The sequence below is a fragment of the Manis pentadactyla genome, chromosome 12 (genome assembly GCF_030020395.1).
Source record: "Manis pentadactyla isolate mManPen7 chromosome 12, mManPen7.hap1, whole genome shotgun sequence".
In the NCBI taxonomy this organism is placed as follows: Eukaryota; Metazoa; Chordata; class Mammalia; order Pholidota; family Manidae; genus Manis; species Manis pentadactyla.
In genome coordinates this window covers 91,157,182-91,172,974 of record NC_080030.1, presented here as the reverse complement: position 1 = coordinate 91,172,974, position 15,793 = coordinate 91,157,182, and the positions used below count along the sequence as shown (strand labels likewise).

General features: G+C 40.4%; 1 protein-coding gene across 1 annotated transcript; it reads right to left on the bottom strand.

Moving 5' to 3' along the window:
• Positions 1 to 271: 271 nt before the first annotated feature.
• Positions 272 to 8,372, bottom strand: SMIM8 (small integral membrane protein 8). Its single transcript, XM_036912166.2, has 3 exons — positions 8,137 to 8,372; positions 2,184 to 2,347; positions 272 to 924 (listed from the first exon to the last, which is right to left on the bottom strand). Exons 2-3 carry the CDS (start codon positions 2,316 to 2,318, stop codon positions 766 to 768), a joined length of 294 nt encoding a protein of 97 aa, XP_036768061.2. The 5' UTR covers positions 2,319 to 2,347; positions 8,137 to 8,372; the 3' UTR covers positions 272 to 765.
• Positions 8,373 to 15,793: the final 7,421 nt, after the last annotated feature.

Sequence of the window (15,793 nt, the reverse complement as noted above, 5' to 3'; positions counted from 1 at the left end):
GTAGTTCTAGTTTTAAATAACTTTAAGAACATTTGGTCTTTTAATATCACTGTAACATTAATTTACAAAAACTAAAATAGGTAACATTTAGTTATAATCAAGTAAAAACATCATGCCTCAGTATAACATACTTTTTTTTTTAAAGAAAAACTCCAATTACTTTGAATTATTCATTTAATCTTTATTTTAGTAGTTGACTGGGACTATCTTTTCAATTGAAATAAAATTCTGGACCAGAAATAGCTGAAATGAAACACCAAAATATATGAACCATCTTTAAAAACTATGTCTTTAATGTGAACTGTAGACTTTACAGTAATTGAAATTACTTTTCTCCCCCAACAAATATGGGTTTTATGTCAGGTAGAAAATGAACATTGCCTTTACAAATAGCAAAATAAAACTAAACTCTCGAAACAGTTGCAACTGCACAGTTCACCTTGAAATATTAAAAACATTATGCAAACTCAATACCACTGGGTACTTTTATTATGTAGAACTTAATAATTAACAAAAATGACTTCCATTCTCATGGCATTTTTATACAAGGATTTAATAAAAGGAAAGTATTGAGTGGCTCTTTCTCTGGGAAAAGGAGATAAAAGCTGCAGCTTTAAAAGGACCAAATTTACTCCAGTGGTTTGGTTGCAACTGCTATTTTTCCTCATTAACATATTTTAGACCCAGAAACACAGTCATGTCCACTCAGTCTCTCCCGTGAGGATTTCAGAGCCCTCACAGCTGCGCCTGCAGTGACCAGCGCTGTTAATCCCATTTAGACGTTTTTCTCCTCATATATCTGTTTCCCTCACTATCAATAGCTTCATAGAGGTCCTCTTTATTCTCCTGTGTTGCATGTAGATAACCAATATAAGCCACGCAAAGCGAAAGGGTTATCAATCCGAAAGCCATTACAGGTTTGTTCTGTCAAAAAAAAACAATTATAAAGCCTCATTAGGACTACCAATCTGAGGAGATCCAAATATTCTGTTGCACTTTCCTCTTGACTTATCAGGTCTTTATTATCACACTAACATTCTTAAGGTAATATATTCAATTATAATAATTTGCTCAGTTCTTAATTCAGTTAATTCAACTCCTGATAACCTGGAGATTATAGGGGACACTTGCTTCTCCTCCTGCCTTTCACCAGTCTACAGCATGGACATCTCAGACCTCCACCTTCAGGAAAGCGGTGGTTAGGGGAAGAGCAGGGGGGGTGAGAGGCGTGGAAACTGGTCCAGTGCTGAGAGTTCAGTGTCCTCTGTGATACATGGAGAAGCTGCTTAACTTCTCAGGGCCCAAGCTTCAATTTTCAATAACTATATTCTGCTTCTGTTACCACATCTGCTGTATTACTGTTATTTTAAACCTTAACCATCAAAAGAATAAAGGTCAAACTTTCTCACTTGGATGGACATGAAAGAAACGCCACAAGCTCAGAGCAGTTTAAATTTGCAATTCTTGAAATGCATTTCGCAATTAAAAGAACACACTAGTTCAAAGTTGTTATTAAAGCATTCTACCGTGATTTAATGATTTGATTGTTAAATTGACCTATTTAATTTTAAAAGTTTACACAACCATGTTATTAAAATTCTAATCAAATTCAATATATTTAAGTACATAATCATTTGAGTTCATTAACATTTAGTTAAAAATAAAATTTGCATTTATTTAAAAAGACATCAAATATATTAAATAGTTTGCAACAAGAATATGAATGATTCCTGTTGCAATGTAATTCCCTAACAGTGTACCAAGGTACATCTTCAAATTTTTCACAAAATGTTTACAATATCCCTTAGGTAAAAACATAATAATAAAGATTAGAATTGTAGTCTATTACAATGATCAGGTTTTCACTTTGTTTTCTTTTTTTTAATAGGTCTTATTTACTTAATGCTACCAGATCAAACAATAAAAATTCCCTTCAAATTAATGCTACTAAAATAAAATTTTGAATAGGAATTTAATCCAGTAAAATGCAAAATAAGTAGTTTCATATGTGTATTTAAGGAACCAGCATTTAAGATCTTCCTTCCACCTGCTTTTATTCAGAGGTCTTATTACTCAGTATAAAATGTCCATGATAAAATAAAATGTTACAGGAAAATAAAAGCTTTCTACTCCTGATACCCTGATACTTAAACATAAAGTCTTATTCTAGATATATTTCTTACAGGTTTAATGAAGAGTTCTGGATTCACAGCTCGAAATAAGGTAGTCGTGCGGACCCCTCTAAGCCCTGGGTTTCCAAAGTCTTTCTCCTTGGGTGGTTCCTTTGTAGAGGCCGGAGGCTCAGGTGCTGAAGACATCTTGACAAATTCAGATGATTATTTGTTACCTAAAAATAAATAATTGTATTCCTTCATGATTGTTTTCTTGATAATGCTCTTTAAAAAAAAAAATCATTCTATACTCATTCTTTTTTTGCATCCCAGTCCAGATAGATGCCAAAAGGGATGGTCAATTATTTTATGACTTTGTATAACATATACTTTGTGAATGGTGTTTTTTGTTTGATACAATTATTTCATTTTTCATCTCTTAGAACACATTAGTGGGGTGAACAAAAGTTATTTTTCTACTTTACAAATGCCTAGAGAATTGTTTGTTGGTCATGCGTCACACTGTATGATGGGGGTTACATAAAAGGGGTACTAAAGGTGGGACTGCTCAGTGGGTTATCCATACCCTTCTTCCTTCCATTTTCACCCTTCCTCGCCTGCCAACAGACGTTTCAAGACACCTTCTGAGAGAAGCACTAGCATTCCCTTCCTCAGTTGCTCCTGGAGCTTCATCCCTGGCCCGCTTCCCCTCCTGCTCCTCCCCTTCCTCTGCTGGCCCCCAAGCAGTAAGGGCACATAGAGGTTTGCCCTCACTTCCCCTCTGCCTGTCTGACTCATGGGAGGATTGCCTTGCTATGGCCTTAATCTGAATATCCTTTTTTGCCTCTTAATTACTCTAAATCTATCCTACTAAACCCAATTATGTCTTTTGGCTTCTGGTTCTCCCAGATGGAATGTCAACTTTTGTATTTTGATCTTCTTGGTCCTATTAAGCCAAAGCTTAGTCTTATCATTCCTGCCACCCAATGCTGGGGTAGGGATGGCGGGGGTAGTTGGAAGGGAGAGACAGGGGAAGAAGCCTTTCAAAGAAGGGCTGAAATTAATGACAATATAATCAATTCTTTGGGGAAATGCTGCACTCCTACTATACAGTGAATGTTATAAAACAAACATTCATATTTAAACACTCACTGGAGCTGTGTTTATACAAGTATTCTTTAAATTTTGTATTTTACAGATTTTATAAATACAGTATTTTTCCAACTTTATTAGTTATGGAGAAGATTAGCAGTCATGCAGTGATTTCAGTTTCTTCAAAACAGTTTTAGTTGCAGTGGTCACTACATATTCATTTATACCACTTGGTTGGGTAAACATCTTGTCAGGAACATCTGCTTGAAAGGAAAGGATTCCCATCACTTTCCATGTTTGCAAGGACTTCTGCAACGTTCCTTGTTGGCTGTTCCATCACTTGTTTCCTGTGGATGTCATGATGTCATTGTCACCATTACCATCATCACTTCCTGGTTCCTTTTTGACATCAGCACTTCTGTAGCAATTTAAGGATTTGCTAACTCTTGGGAAATAGTTATATTGCAATCTGTAGCCACAAAGTGTCAAAATCAAACTGGTTTGGGAGACCAGTCACAGCAGCAATTGAGTACCATACTAGTTCAAAACCACACTTGGTTTGCAGTCTTCTTCCAGGCTGACCTCCAGGGATTCCGCAGGAATCATACCTGTTCCCCACCAACCTTTAACTATAGTCTACAGATGACCAGGTCTCAGCAATCATGCCAATGGCTTGTTTCGTTTGATTGTCTCAGTTTTCCTTTCATCAGCCAAATTTAGCTGTGAGCTTTGACTATGCGAGTTATGTAGAACGACTGTGCAGTTCAATGCAAAAACTCAATACAGGCATGATCCGCAGTGTGTTATGGGCACAACAGTTGTCTATCAGGAATAGGGCATTTCACTTTGCTCCTTTTATTCTCTTGCCAACCCTTCTCAACCAGTCATTAAATAAATCTTTCATCCTTTGGGCCTGTATATTGGCTTGGTAATCACAGGGGGGCAAATGAGCATTTCTGAAGCACTGAGGGCTAACTAAAATTGCCAATGCAAGTGGTCTCATCTTTTCTGTACAACATGCATTACAGCAGAATAAAGCAACCATCAATCTGTTTATTTCTATTGCAAAGCCCACCTCGAGCATTAAGTATATGAGGTAACAACTCATAAAACGCCTATTTAATCCATTTAAAACATCATTGAGGCTGCAACTAGCAATTAAAAAAAAAATTCTCCTGCATGCAAGTTACTAATTTTCTCTGCTGGAATAGTGTTTTCTTCACTACAGACAACTTCTGAAATAGTTCCATAACATGACTGAAATTTGTTCAGCCAGCACACACTTGCTTGAAATTCATCATGCCCCAAGTCGGCAAAAAAACCCAATGTTTTCTGGGGAAGAAGTAATTCATTTACATACCCATTTCTTGCACAAACTTCTTGATATCATGCAAAAACAGTTATAAAAGAAACTCGAATTTGCTTCTGCATTAGACCCAGAATCTTTTAATTTGTTCTTCAATTCTGGCTCAGTCTTTCAAAAATGTCAACAAGGTAGGAGAAGTGATGCCAAATTCCTCTGATACTTCTCCTTTCTTGTGGCAACAATCTACTGCTTCTATTGCTTTCATTTCCTTCTATGAAAACTGCTGGCATGTTATCTTTCCCTCTTAGTCATGACAGTAAGATGGATGCCATATACAATGTATTTAGAATTTAAGTAACAAATATTGGCCACCAGATGCCTAAGCTAGGTGCCAGTGATGTTTCTCATTATATTAATAATGTGTTTGACTGTAACGCAGAAAAAGGGAAAATTCAGAAAAAAGCAACTATTCAAGTGGAAGCAGTACTATAACCTGCAAAGGCCACACCTATAAAAGATGTGAGATAGGAAACAGCTAACACAATAGCATGTTGTTAAGAATGAATCACAGCCCCACAGTATGCCACTCACTGAAACTGTGGCATTAGATAAAAATATAGGAAGGCCTGAAAAAGCAAATATATAAAGGTAAAAGTCATTCTAACCAAAGACTGACAAAAACAGCATTTTCTTTAATTATTGAGGAACTGCTGCATGTAATGAAAACAGATATCTGGTAAAATACGGCTTATAATTGCTTACTGGGAAGAAATACAAGGTAATGAAGGAGATGGTGAGGAAATACCCAAGAAAAACAAGATAACGGGGAGACAAACAAGGTAATGGGGTATGGGGAGTGCATACTGTAGAGAACAGGAGGGTCTTCAGACCATTTATCAATTTATCACGTACACTTTGTGTTGATGACAATGTGCCAAGAACTAAGGATGATTAACTTAATCATCACCTGAAGTCCAAAATATACGTGTGAGAGAAAACTAGCTGCAGCCAACAGAAATTTCAGTATTTTATAATTAAAGTAATGCAGTGATGTTAAATGTCATGAAATTCAACCTATATGTCTATAAAAACTATGTATTAAGAGTGTTCTAACGTGAATTTTAATTACTTAATTTTAGATGCAAGATTCCTTGGCCCCCTCTTTTCCTTAGTAAAATCTATATTTCTTTTGTAATGAATCAAGGATATAAGCAAACAAGGCTTAATTTATTGTACTGCAACATACAACATCCATATTCACCTTAATAATGCACTGTTTATGTTAAATTCTTCATCAGAAATGACAATTAAAGAATACTTGGATTGGAAATCACTATGAATGTTTACTGAAAGGGCATCGACAAATTAAGGGATAACCTACTGTACTGTATTTAAAAAGATGTTTTAATATACCAGAATTTCAATTGTTTGTGGTACTTTTTATAAGTATGAAAGTAACATTTTCCATTACATATCATTTTTACTAGACATGGTTTAAGACAGCTCAGTTTTATTGCTGCTTCTGCTTTTAAAAGCCATGGTCACTGAAGATGTTACAATTCTCCCAAAACTGCATGAGTTTATTTATACCATCTATTGAACTAATAAAGAAAATTTAACAACTTTATTTTAAATAAAAAATATAGATTACTGAAGTCAAAAAGGGCATTTGTAGTAAAAAATCTGTTATATATAAGAACAAAAATTTATTTTCACATAGAAGGTTCTTGTATTTCATTTATTATGTTAAAAGGGGAATCACACACACACACACACACACACACACACACACACACACACACACACACACACACACACACACACACACACACACACACACACACACACACACACACACACACACACACACACACACACACACACACACACACACACACACACACACACAGTCTAGCAGGGGCGACGGGAACTTGGCAGTGCACTGTGCTCCTGGCTGGGTAATTTGGTGATTTGTTTGTACAAAGGCCTACTTGCAAAATACTCAATACTCTTATTCCTTTATTTTTCCAACACCCATTTCTCATTCCCTTATTGACTCATGACAAGAAACTTTATAAATTTTTTAAAAATAGAAAAGTAGCTTTTTCATACCTGCCTTATAAGATTTAAAGTAAGCTGGATTTACTTCATATATCCTTCTCTTGTAAAAAGTCTTTACCTTTTTTATCTGCCCATCCTCTTAGGAAGGAAATAAGCAATAAAGGAGGCAGCAGAGGTCAAGGACTGCCTCTTGCACACTTCCGTGAGGGTCAGTCACACCTCGGGGTGTGAGTGACATTAGTGTCCCTGGAATTAATAATGCACAATATGCGAGACTGTACAAGATGGGCCTAGATGTATTCTGGACTGGTCATTTTTGAATGACTTTCCCTCCTTTAGTAAAATTCTTGCTCAGGCGGATGATCCTGAATGTATTTGACAACTTACATTAAACAATTCACTCACATAGAATTGGCATGGCTCTATTATATCATACATGAAAATTTGTCCAAGATAGAAAGAATATCAGCTTGGGGAAAAATTTAATCTTCAGACAGTCATTTTTGATAATCAAAGCCTTTCTTTTAAATGACTTAGGGAGTTATAAAATAGATGGAATATTTTAATGAGATGTAAATATACTTGTTATTTTAGTTCACATACCACACTATCTTAATATTTAAGAGCATAACTGAAGTGTGTGGCAAAACACCTTAAAATTTTAAATTAGAATAAACAAGTCTGGGATAGAATCAGAGGACTTTATGTCTTGAAGGAATCCAGCAAAGCCTCAAATTCCACCTTTGCTATTATAAGCTGTATGTCTTTCAGTAAGTGATAAAGACTTCTGTGAGCCTCAGTTTTCACCTTTATGAAAGGGGTAATACCTATTGCATAGAATTACTATGTGGGTTAAATGAGATACTATTTTTAGAAGGATATAATAGATGTTGTAGCTATTGTCATCCGCACCACTAGTCTAAATAAAGACACTGTTTTTTAAATAGAGAAATCTAGACGCAAAGAGATTGTACCTTGGTAAGAGTGAGATAATCCTGTTCTCAGTTCCCAGCCCACCCCTATTCCACCACTTCACCCCCACTCTTCCTAAATCGTCAAGGCTCTGCATTTATACATTACACGATATAAGAAACATATTGTAATCCTTTGAGTTTTTTTACTTGGATTCTGTATTTGTTGGTTTTAATGTAAAAAAATACTATTTAAAAAGTATCTGAAGGTACTTTTGAATTTACTGTACCTGAAGACAGGGGAAAGGTTTTGACATGGCTGTTGCAGACAACCTGAGGGCTATAAAGTAGTATTTGGGTCCACTCTTCTCCCCATTACTGGGGTACCTACACTACCGGGGGCTGTTACTCAAAGACAGATGCATTAGAAGCCTCCTGAAAAAAAGGGTGCATGCAATTAAGCTCTAGACATTGTGTTGTAGGGGGAACAGATTACCGTTAATACAGAAAAAAAAAAAAAAGAGGCACCTCATGTGAAAACAATCACAAAACCATTTTCCTCTAAATCAGAGAGCTTGAGGAGCTAGGACACTATGCAACTGCCCAGGAAACGGGACGATTCTTGCGGGGCGATGTCCGCGAACGGGCCACTGACCAGAGTGCCGGGCTCCCGGAACGTGAGGGGCGAGAAATGGGCCCCGTGCGGCCAAGGTTCTCCAGGATGCGCCTCCAGGCGCCCTCCGCGTGGCGAGGATTCGGTGTGCTCCGGGGAACGCCAGGGCCAGGCCCGAGCGCGCGGCGAAACGCCCGTCCCCGCTCGCCCGCCGGTCCGCGGACCCGCCACTCCGCAGACGCCGCCGCTCGCCGGACGCCGGGTCACACCTCCGCGCCCGGGGCGCTCGGCCTCGTCTCCGCCTGCGACGGAGAGGAGCAGCCCAGCGCGCCTGACCGCTCCGTGCTGCAGCGGCCCCTACAGCCTTGGAGGCTGCAACGCAGGGGCGCGGGCGCCGCGGGAACGGGCGCTGCTCCTCTATGTCCGGGGCACTCGCGCCCGCCAATGCGATTGGCCCGTGGCAGTGTGCAAGGGGCGTTTTTTTTTTGGCTTCTAATTTTTTACCCTCTTGTTTTCAGCCTCCCAGTTTCAAGTAACCTTCCAGTTCGTTTATGTCTTGTACAAATAAAAGGAGGCAGTACCTAGAAATACACAAATTTACTTAAAGGAAGGGGCAAAGTTATTCAAATGCACAGTTATGGATGCCGGTTTGCACACTTTGTGATGTTTCAGTTTGTTGGGATACAAGTTATGTTAAAACTACAAAATATCTAGAACAGCAGGTCCCCAGATTTGGGCATAGATTTATGTAAAGTTTTGGCCAATGACTTTTGAATTTAAACTTTGTTCTCTCAGGCTAGATTAACTTTATATTTTGATTTGAGGTTTGAGGTTTGATTTTAAAACTTCATTGGCATCTGACATTACTAAGCAATCTTATGACAAAATAAGTTATATTTTAATTAAGAACTTGTGATATGAAAAGATGCTCAACATCACAAATCATCAGCAGAGAAATGTAAATCAAAACCACAATGATATCACCTCACACCTGATAGAATGGCTATTATCAAAAGACAAGCGACAGGTGTTGATAAGGAAAAAGGGGAACCCTTGTGCAGTGTTGGTGAGAATGTAAATTGGTGCAGCCACTATGGAAAACAGGGTGGAGGTTCCTCAAAAAATTCAAAATAGAGCTACCATATGATCCAGCCATGCCACTTCTGGTATATAGTCAAAGCAAATGAAATCACTATCTTGAAAAAATATTTGCACCCCATAATGTTCATTGCAGGATTTTTATAATAGCCGAAATGTGGAAACAACCTAAGTGTCCATTAACAGATAAATGGATAAAGAAGATGTTATATATATACACGATGGAATATTATTCAGAATCATAAGAAAGAAAGACACCCTGCTGTTTGTGACAACATAGACAGACCTTAAGGACATTATGCTAGGTGAAGTTAGAGAAACACAGTACTGTGTATCACTTATATGCAGTATCTAAAAAAAACAGAACACATAGAAACAGAGACTAGAATGTTGGTTACCAAGGGATGATGGGTAGGAGAAATGGGGTGATGTTTGTCAAAGGGCACAAGCTTCTAGCTATAAGATGAGTAAGTTCTGGGGAATCTAATGTACAGTATGGTGATTATAGTTACCAATATTATATTGTATACTTGAAAGTTGCTAAGAGAGTAGATCTTAGATGTCACCACAAAAAAGAAATAGTAATTAGATGATGTAATGTGAGTGTTAGCTAATACTATGGTAGTAATCATTTTGCAACATGTATTAAATCAACACATTGTATACCTTAAAGATGCACAGTATTATATATGTCAATTATATCTCAGTAAAGCTGGTGGAAGAGAAAAGTCCTCAAAATCAGCCAAAAAAGTCCATGTACCTGACATAGTACCAAACTTCCAGGTCATATGCAGAAGTCCTCTCAGAAAAAAAAAAAGGCAGTTTGTGCAGTCGCCTCAGAACTGAGTGCTACAAAACACTGAGTCGCATTTATCAACATACCTGTATTTTCTCCTTATCCCTTAGGGTTCTCTTCACTAATCAGTAAAATGCCAAATAGCATCATGGAAACAAAAGCACTTTTATTGTTGTGATCCATCCAAGGTGATCAGGTGAAAGAATAAATGAAACTTAAGAACATGCTAAAAAAAAGAACATAAACTGTAGGTAAAGACAATAGAAAAAAGCCTAAAGGTCTTGCCAATTTCATGGATACCAATACAATGCAAAAGCTTGAATAAACAATAGCTCTTTTTATTTCATGATGCTTTTAAGAAATCACTTTGAAGAATGGTGCCAGCCTGAATTCAACTTTTATAACCCTCATTTTAAACAGCACCATCAATATTTAGTAATATTTAACAAGAGGTCTGGTATTTGCTAGGATTGGGAGATTTTATGATTGATGGGATTATCTACATAAATGAAACTTCATCTGTGTGAAAATACATTCAAATTACAAAAGAGATCTATTTTAATCAGGAGTTCCCAAAGTGTGCTCCAGGGACACACTACTGTGGTTTGTGAGCTTTCTCATGGGACTCTCTCTGATGGGCTGGTACTTTTTATCAAGTAAGAATTAATAGTTGACTTAAAACATTTAATAAAAATCATACATTAATTTATTGGTGTTTTGTCAAAGGCAGAGTTTGTTTTGTCATTGCTGTTTTTTTTATAGAATAAATGCTGGCTTTCTTCCCTAGCATCAAGCCAAGCCTAAGTAAATGGTATAATTAAGGTGGGCCAAGGGGTTATCTGATTCCACTGAATGAATTATTAGCTGACAAACTGGAAAAGATAGAGCATGTTGGGCTATAATGTAAAAATAATCCAAATTCATTCCCTTATCACCCTTCCCCAGCCCTGTGTCCACCACCCTCATTCATAACCATCCTGCTGCCCCAACTCTGATTCTGGGATCCACCTTGTGACTTACTTTGGTTACTATGATGTTAGCAGATGTGACACAAGCAGAGGCTGAAAAGTGCTTGGACTGGTGAATGTGCCTCAACTAGCCTGCTGGGGGTGGAAAACACAGAGCACGGCGAGTCATCCTAGTCATGCCAACCGAGGCCACGCACATCGACCATCACTCAGCTGGCCCCCAGGCAGGTGAGCAAGCCAGCCAAGGTCAACAGAGCCAGCTGCCAGGATGAGTCAAGGACGTCCAGATCACTGAGCTTAAACAGGTGTATTGTTGTTTGCCCCAATGATACTTAGTTGGTTGTTGTGTAGCATTATTGTGGCAACAGGTACCTGGTACACAGGTCCTCCATTGCAGGTTCCCTGGAATCAACCAACACTAGCCTGTTAGCGGGAGGAGTAACCTGCTTTCAGGGGAGATTGAAAGAAGAAACGATGTCTTGCTATTTGTGATTCAGCATCATAGGAACATATCTGTTACGGGAAGGAAATTAGATCTATCAAATGGTAGGAGACATAAATGAGTAAAAAATAATCAGAATGAGGAACTGGTACTATTTTGAAAATCACAATGTGCTATGGTTTTTCTTCCATATAACCTGTTTAGCAAACCTGTTTTTGATACTTTTTATGCAGGTCATTTCATATTAACTGCTATCACATTTTAAATTACCAGAAATAATAATGGTTTATTTTATATTAATTTTTCTGAATTCTTATAATCTCAAACTATCTTAAAACAAATCCAATGTGAAAACATTTCTATTTCCATTGTTCTCCTATTGGATGAAGGAAACAGAAATTAAGTATCAGTGCAGGTAGGTTCAGTTTAATGGAAAAAATATGGTGCATTCAATGTGACAGGTATACTACTGGACACTGGGAATTCAAAGATTAAGATATAGTCTCTGCCCTGAGAATCTTAGCGATTTGTGAGGGAGGCAAATATAAAAACAGAACATGTCAGCATAATGTGATAAATGATAATGCATTCATCTACACAAGGTTCTGTGGAAGCGCAAAGAATGGCAGCATCTTGTCCTGCAGGTTTGTAGCCTGCAGGAGCTGGTGACTGAGCTGAGAGTCAGGCTCAGAAGCCTTAACTAAGGCAAGAAAGTTAGAAAGCATGTTCAAGGCAGAGGAAACCGAATGAACAAGCCTTAAAATGTACAGCTCATATGATGTATTTAATTTTCACCAGAGAGTAAATAAGAAAATGGAAAATTGTAAGAAATGAGATTGGAGAAACAAGTAGGTACGAGTCTAGGAGGACTCATATCCAAGGGAAGGGACCTGGACGTTCTTCAGGAGGCCACGGGGAGGCACTGAAGCCTTTTAAACCAGGAGCAACATGATCAAATTTATGTTCTCAGCAGCTCTGGGGACTGGATGGGCTAAAGGGCACGGCAGTGCTACAAAGCCAGTGTTGTATCCTAGGAGAGACGGAGTGAGGCCTGGATGAGAACAGTAATAGGACACATCAAGAATATGGGGCAGATTTTGTTGACATGAGCAGTAAAATTGGTAAGACTAGTGATGGGTTGGTTTGGAGCAGGAGGTGAGGAAAGAAACTAGGGTGATGTGGTGGATCCTGAGTTGCTCCACCGAGAGGCCCTTTTTGGGGTGATGCACAAAGATCTGCTACTGACTACACGTAACTGCTCCCCTGGGGGGCGTTTCCTTGGCTTCAGAAAACTGTCTTACCTAGTCCCTCAGAGGTGGCCTTGTGACCAGTGACTGGCTGACGAGGGGATTCAAAGACCCAGCCTTCTTGCCTCAATTTGGAAACCAACGGGCCATCCCAGCTCTAGGGCTCCCAGTAGGATCGGCTGACCACCTCAATTACAGCCACATGGGGCAGCTTCCCTTCTGCCTCGTCTGGCCTCCCCACTTCCTTCAAGTATCTTGTAAGTATCTCCCAGTGCACTTCCCAGTCAACCTTCTGCACACAGCTGTTAATTTCAGAATCTGTTTTTAGCAAATTTAGTCTCAGAAAAATGACCATTAGGGTTTTGACTTGGGTATGTTGACACTGGCTAAGATCTGAGCTACAGAAGGAGCAGGTTTGTGAGATATAGGTAGGCAGGAAAACAGTCCAATTTGAGATATCTCTGAAATATCCAGATTTATATGTACATACCAGTATATGCATCTGAAGTTCAGGGGAAATAAAGACTTAGGGATCCTCAAGATAAAGATGATAGGGAAAGCCATGAGAGTGGATATGATCATGTAAGGAGAAGAGGCAGAGAAAGAATGGTGAGCTAGTTAAAGTCCTGGGGAGTGAGCAGAGCAGGAGGAGATGGTGAAAGGTTTTAAGAAGAAACAGTCAGAAAGGTGTGAGGAAGAGCAGGAGAGGAGTATCTTGAAAACTAAGGAAGTTAGGATGATTAAGAGGAGAGTAAATTAATGCACAGGCTCCTTTGCCACCAGCAATACACCCCTCCAAACTATTACCCTCCTTTCCTGCTGGGACGGTCTTTCCTGTCCCTGCCCTTTGCCTCACTTCTTACTCCTTGAAGATAATCAGGGGAGACACCACACCCACAGCTCAGCCCTGTTGGTGGGTAGGAATTACCTTCCTGGGAGCTGACTCCTGGGTGAGAATCATTCCATCATACCTACCCGGGAGAAAGTTTCTCTGTTTAGGATTCTTGGATAAGGCTAAGAAGCTGCAATTATTTCATGAGGAAAGAAGTCTAGGAGCAGCACAGTCCTGAGCCCCTGCAGAGACTGGACACATGGACCAGCAAGCCCTGCCCTAAGTCGCCCAGAAGCTCTGCTGTCTCTCTCTGTAGGAGTTGATAGGCAAGGAGGTTATTTCTTTCTCGGTTAAGCTAGAGGAAAGAGATTTGTGTGTCACTCATGGATACAGAGGAAATGGAGAAAAGCAAGCAGGGTTTCTTTTTCCTTGGCCAACTAGGAAATGAGATCTGATCCTCTAGAGAGATCACAGAAGCAGAAGGGAGCATTTTTGGGGGGATAAATTCTTTGGGAGACAGTATTCCACTGTTACTTCAGCTACAAATGACTGAAACTAACTCAAGTGCAAAAAGATCTGTATTACCTCACATCATGGTGAGTGCATGGAGGGGCTGGTTTTGGGAACCATGAGATACGGAACAGTCAAATATGTCAGCAGGGTTCCTTGTCTCATCTCTCTAGTCTGTTTCTCAGATACACTTATTCCAAGTGTTGGATACATCTCTGCCGGCAGTTCTAGGCTCCTACCATGTTAAAGTACATTCAAGTGGAAAGGGAAAGTCCCTAATCATTCACATTTAAAATTTCATGGAAAGACTAGAATTGGCCTTCATGCCCTTTGGGTCATGTGCCCTTTTCCAGGACAAATCGCTGTGGACAGGAGGAAGGGATACCGTGGCTGGGCCGAGTCATGTTATCACAGTTGTGAAGGGGCAGTTCTCTGGGGGATGGAGGGAGCAGAGGTGCTAGGAAGACAAAGCCTGCAGATGTCTACCCCACAGGAAGACCTGCCTTGCAGTCCAGGTTACCCAGAGCCAGGGAGAGAAGTGTGCTCCTGAAAAGCAGCAGCCTGCCGGGGCCACACCACAGAGCCTTTCCGCTTCGTGGCCCTGCTGCCACTTTATCACAGGGCATTGAACAGTGGCTAATTAAATGAGGCTGCCAGCAGGGAAGAAATAGGTGGGCCTGGTGCTGAAAGCACATGAAAGACTCTCAAGGGACTTGAAAAAATAGTGTTATCACTACCTGCCATCATATAATGTATTCCTTTATTGCCTTTCTTCTCCATGAGAATGTAAGTTCCATGAATGCCCCCATGAAAGTTCCCTGGAGCTCCATGTAAGGTCCTTGAAGGCTCTGTGGTTTGCTCATAGTTATATTCCCAGACACACTGAAGAGCCCTAGAAATGTTCATTGGCAGCATGTTGAGTGGACTAGGGAGATGTGAAGGAGAGATACAATGATGAAGCAAAGCAACCGATGCGTTGTACTGGGCGATCAGACCCTGCAGGGTCCTCCCAGATCAGGAGTGGGAGTGCGATGAGGGCAGAGCTGCCAGGGTGGGCCTGCAGGTCCCCGTCAATCCCATAACTGCCTCCAGAGCATCCTGGGCTACAGAAACAAGTTATCTCTAGGCACTGAGGTGCAGACCCTTTTTTCTTTGTCAACTTGCTCCCACCACTGTATAGAAACAAACAAACCCTCAAACCCACCGTAGCTCTGGGAGGAAGTGGTTCCCCACTCGGGCAAGTTCTCCCTAAATTCGATGAGACTGAAGAAAGACAAGGCAAAAAGCTGGGGGTAAAGGGGGTTACCAAGTTTATTCTCACGGTGGTCACAGGCAGCTCAGTACACACGGCTGGCCGCACTGTGCCCCCCAGGCTGGCTACAGGTTCTGCTCCACAGCACGAGCTTAGTCCTCTAGGCAGTAGGCCTCAATGTCTTCTCATTCCCTGCCCCCCAAGTCCCCTGCTCCCACACTGAGGCCTGCTTCTCCAGGAGCCCCAGGGATCCGGGCTCTCTCCCCGCTCTGCCAGCAGCAGCCTGCCTCCCACTCCCGGGCTCAGGGAGCAACGCTGTGGGCGGCTCTCTCCTGATGGGTGGATGCCCGACCAGTCACGGACCAGGAACTGAAGCAGAGGAGAGGATGGCTGTTTCTTCTCTACCCCTCCTCTGTGCAGGTACTCCTGCACCTGACCAGCGGCTCTGTTGCTGGTAAACATCCCATAAATGTGCAAACAGGCTCTTATTATATACACAATGGGCACTATTGAGGCCAGGCAGGAATCCTGGTCAGAAAGTTCCATTTTCCCCA

Excerpts from the sequence above, each read along its gene's own strand:
- SMIM8 (XM_036912166.2), bottom strand. The coding sequence starts at position 2,318 with ATGTCTTCAGCACCTGAGCCTCCGGCCTCTACAAAGGAACCACCCAAG. Across the intron at positions 925-2,183 it reads CAGAACTCTTCATTAAACCT|AACAAACCTGTAATGGCTTT; the intron begins GTAAGAAATATA and ends TTTTTTTGACAG.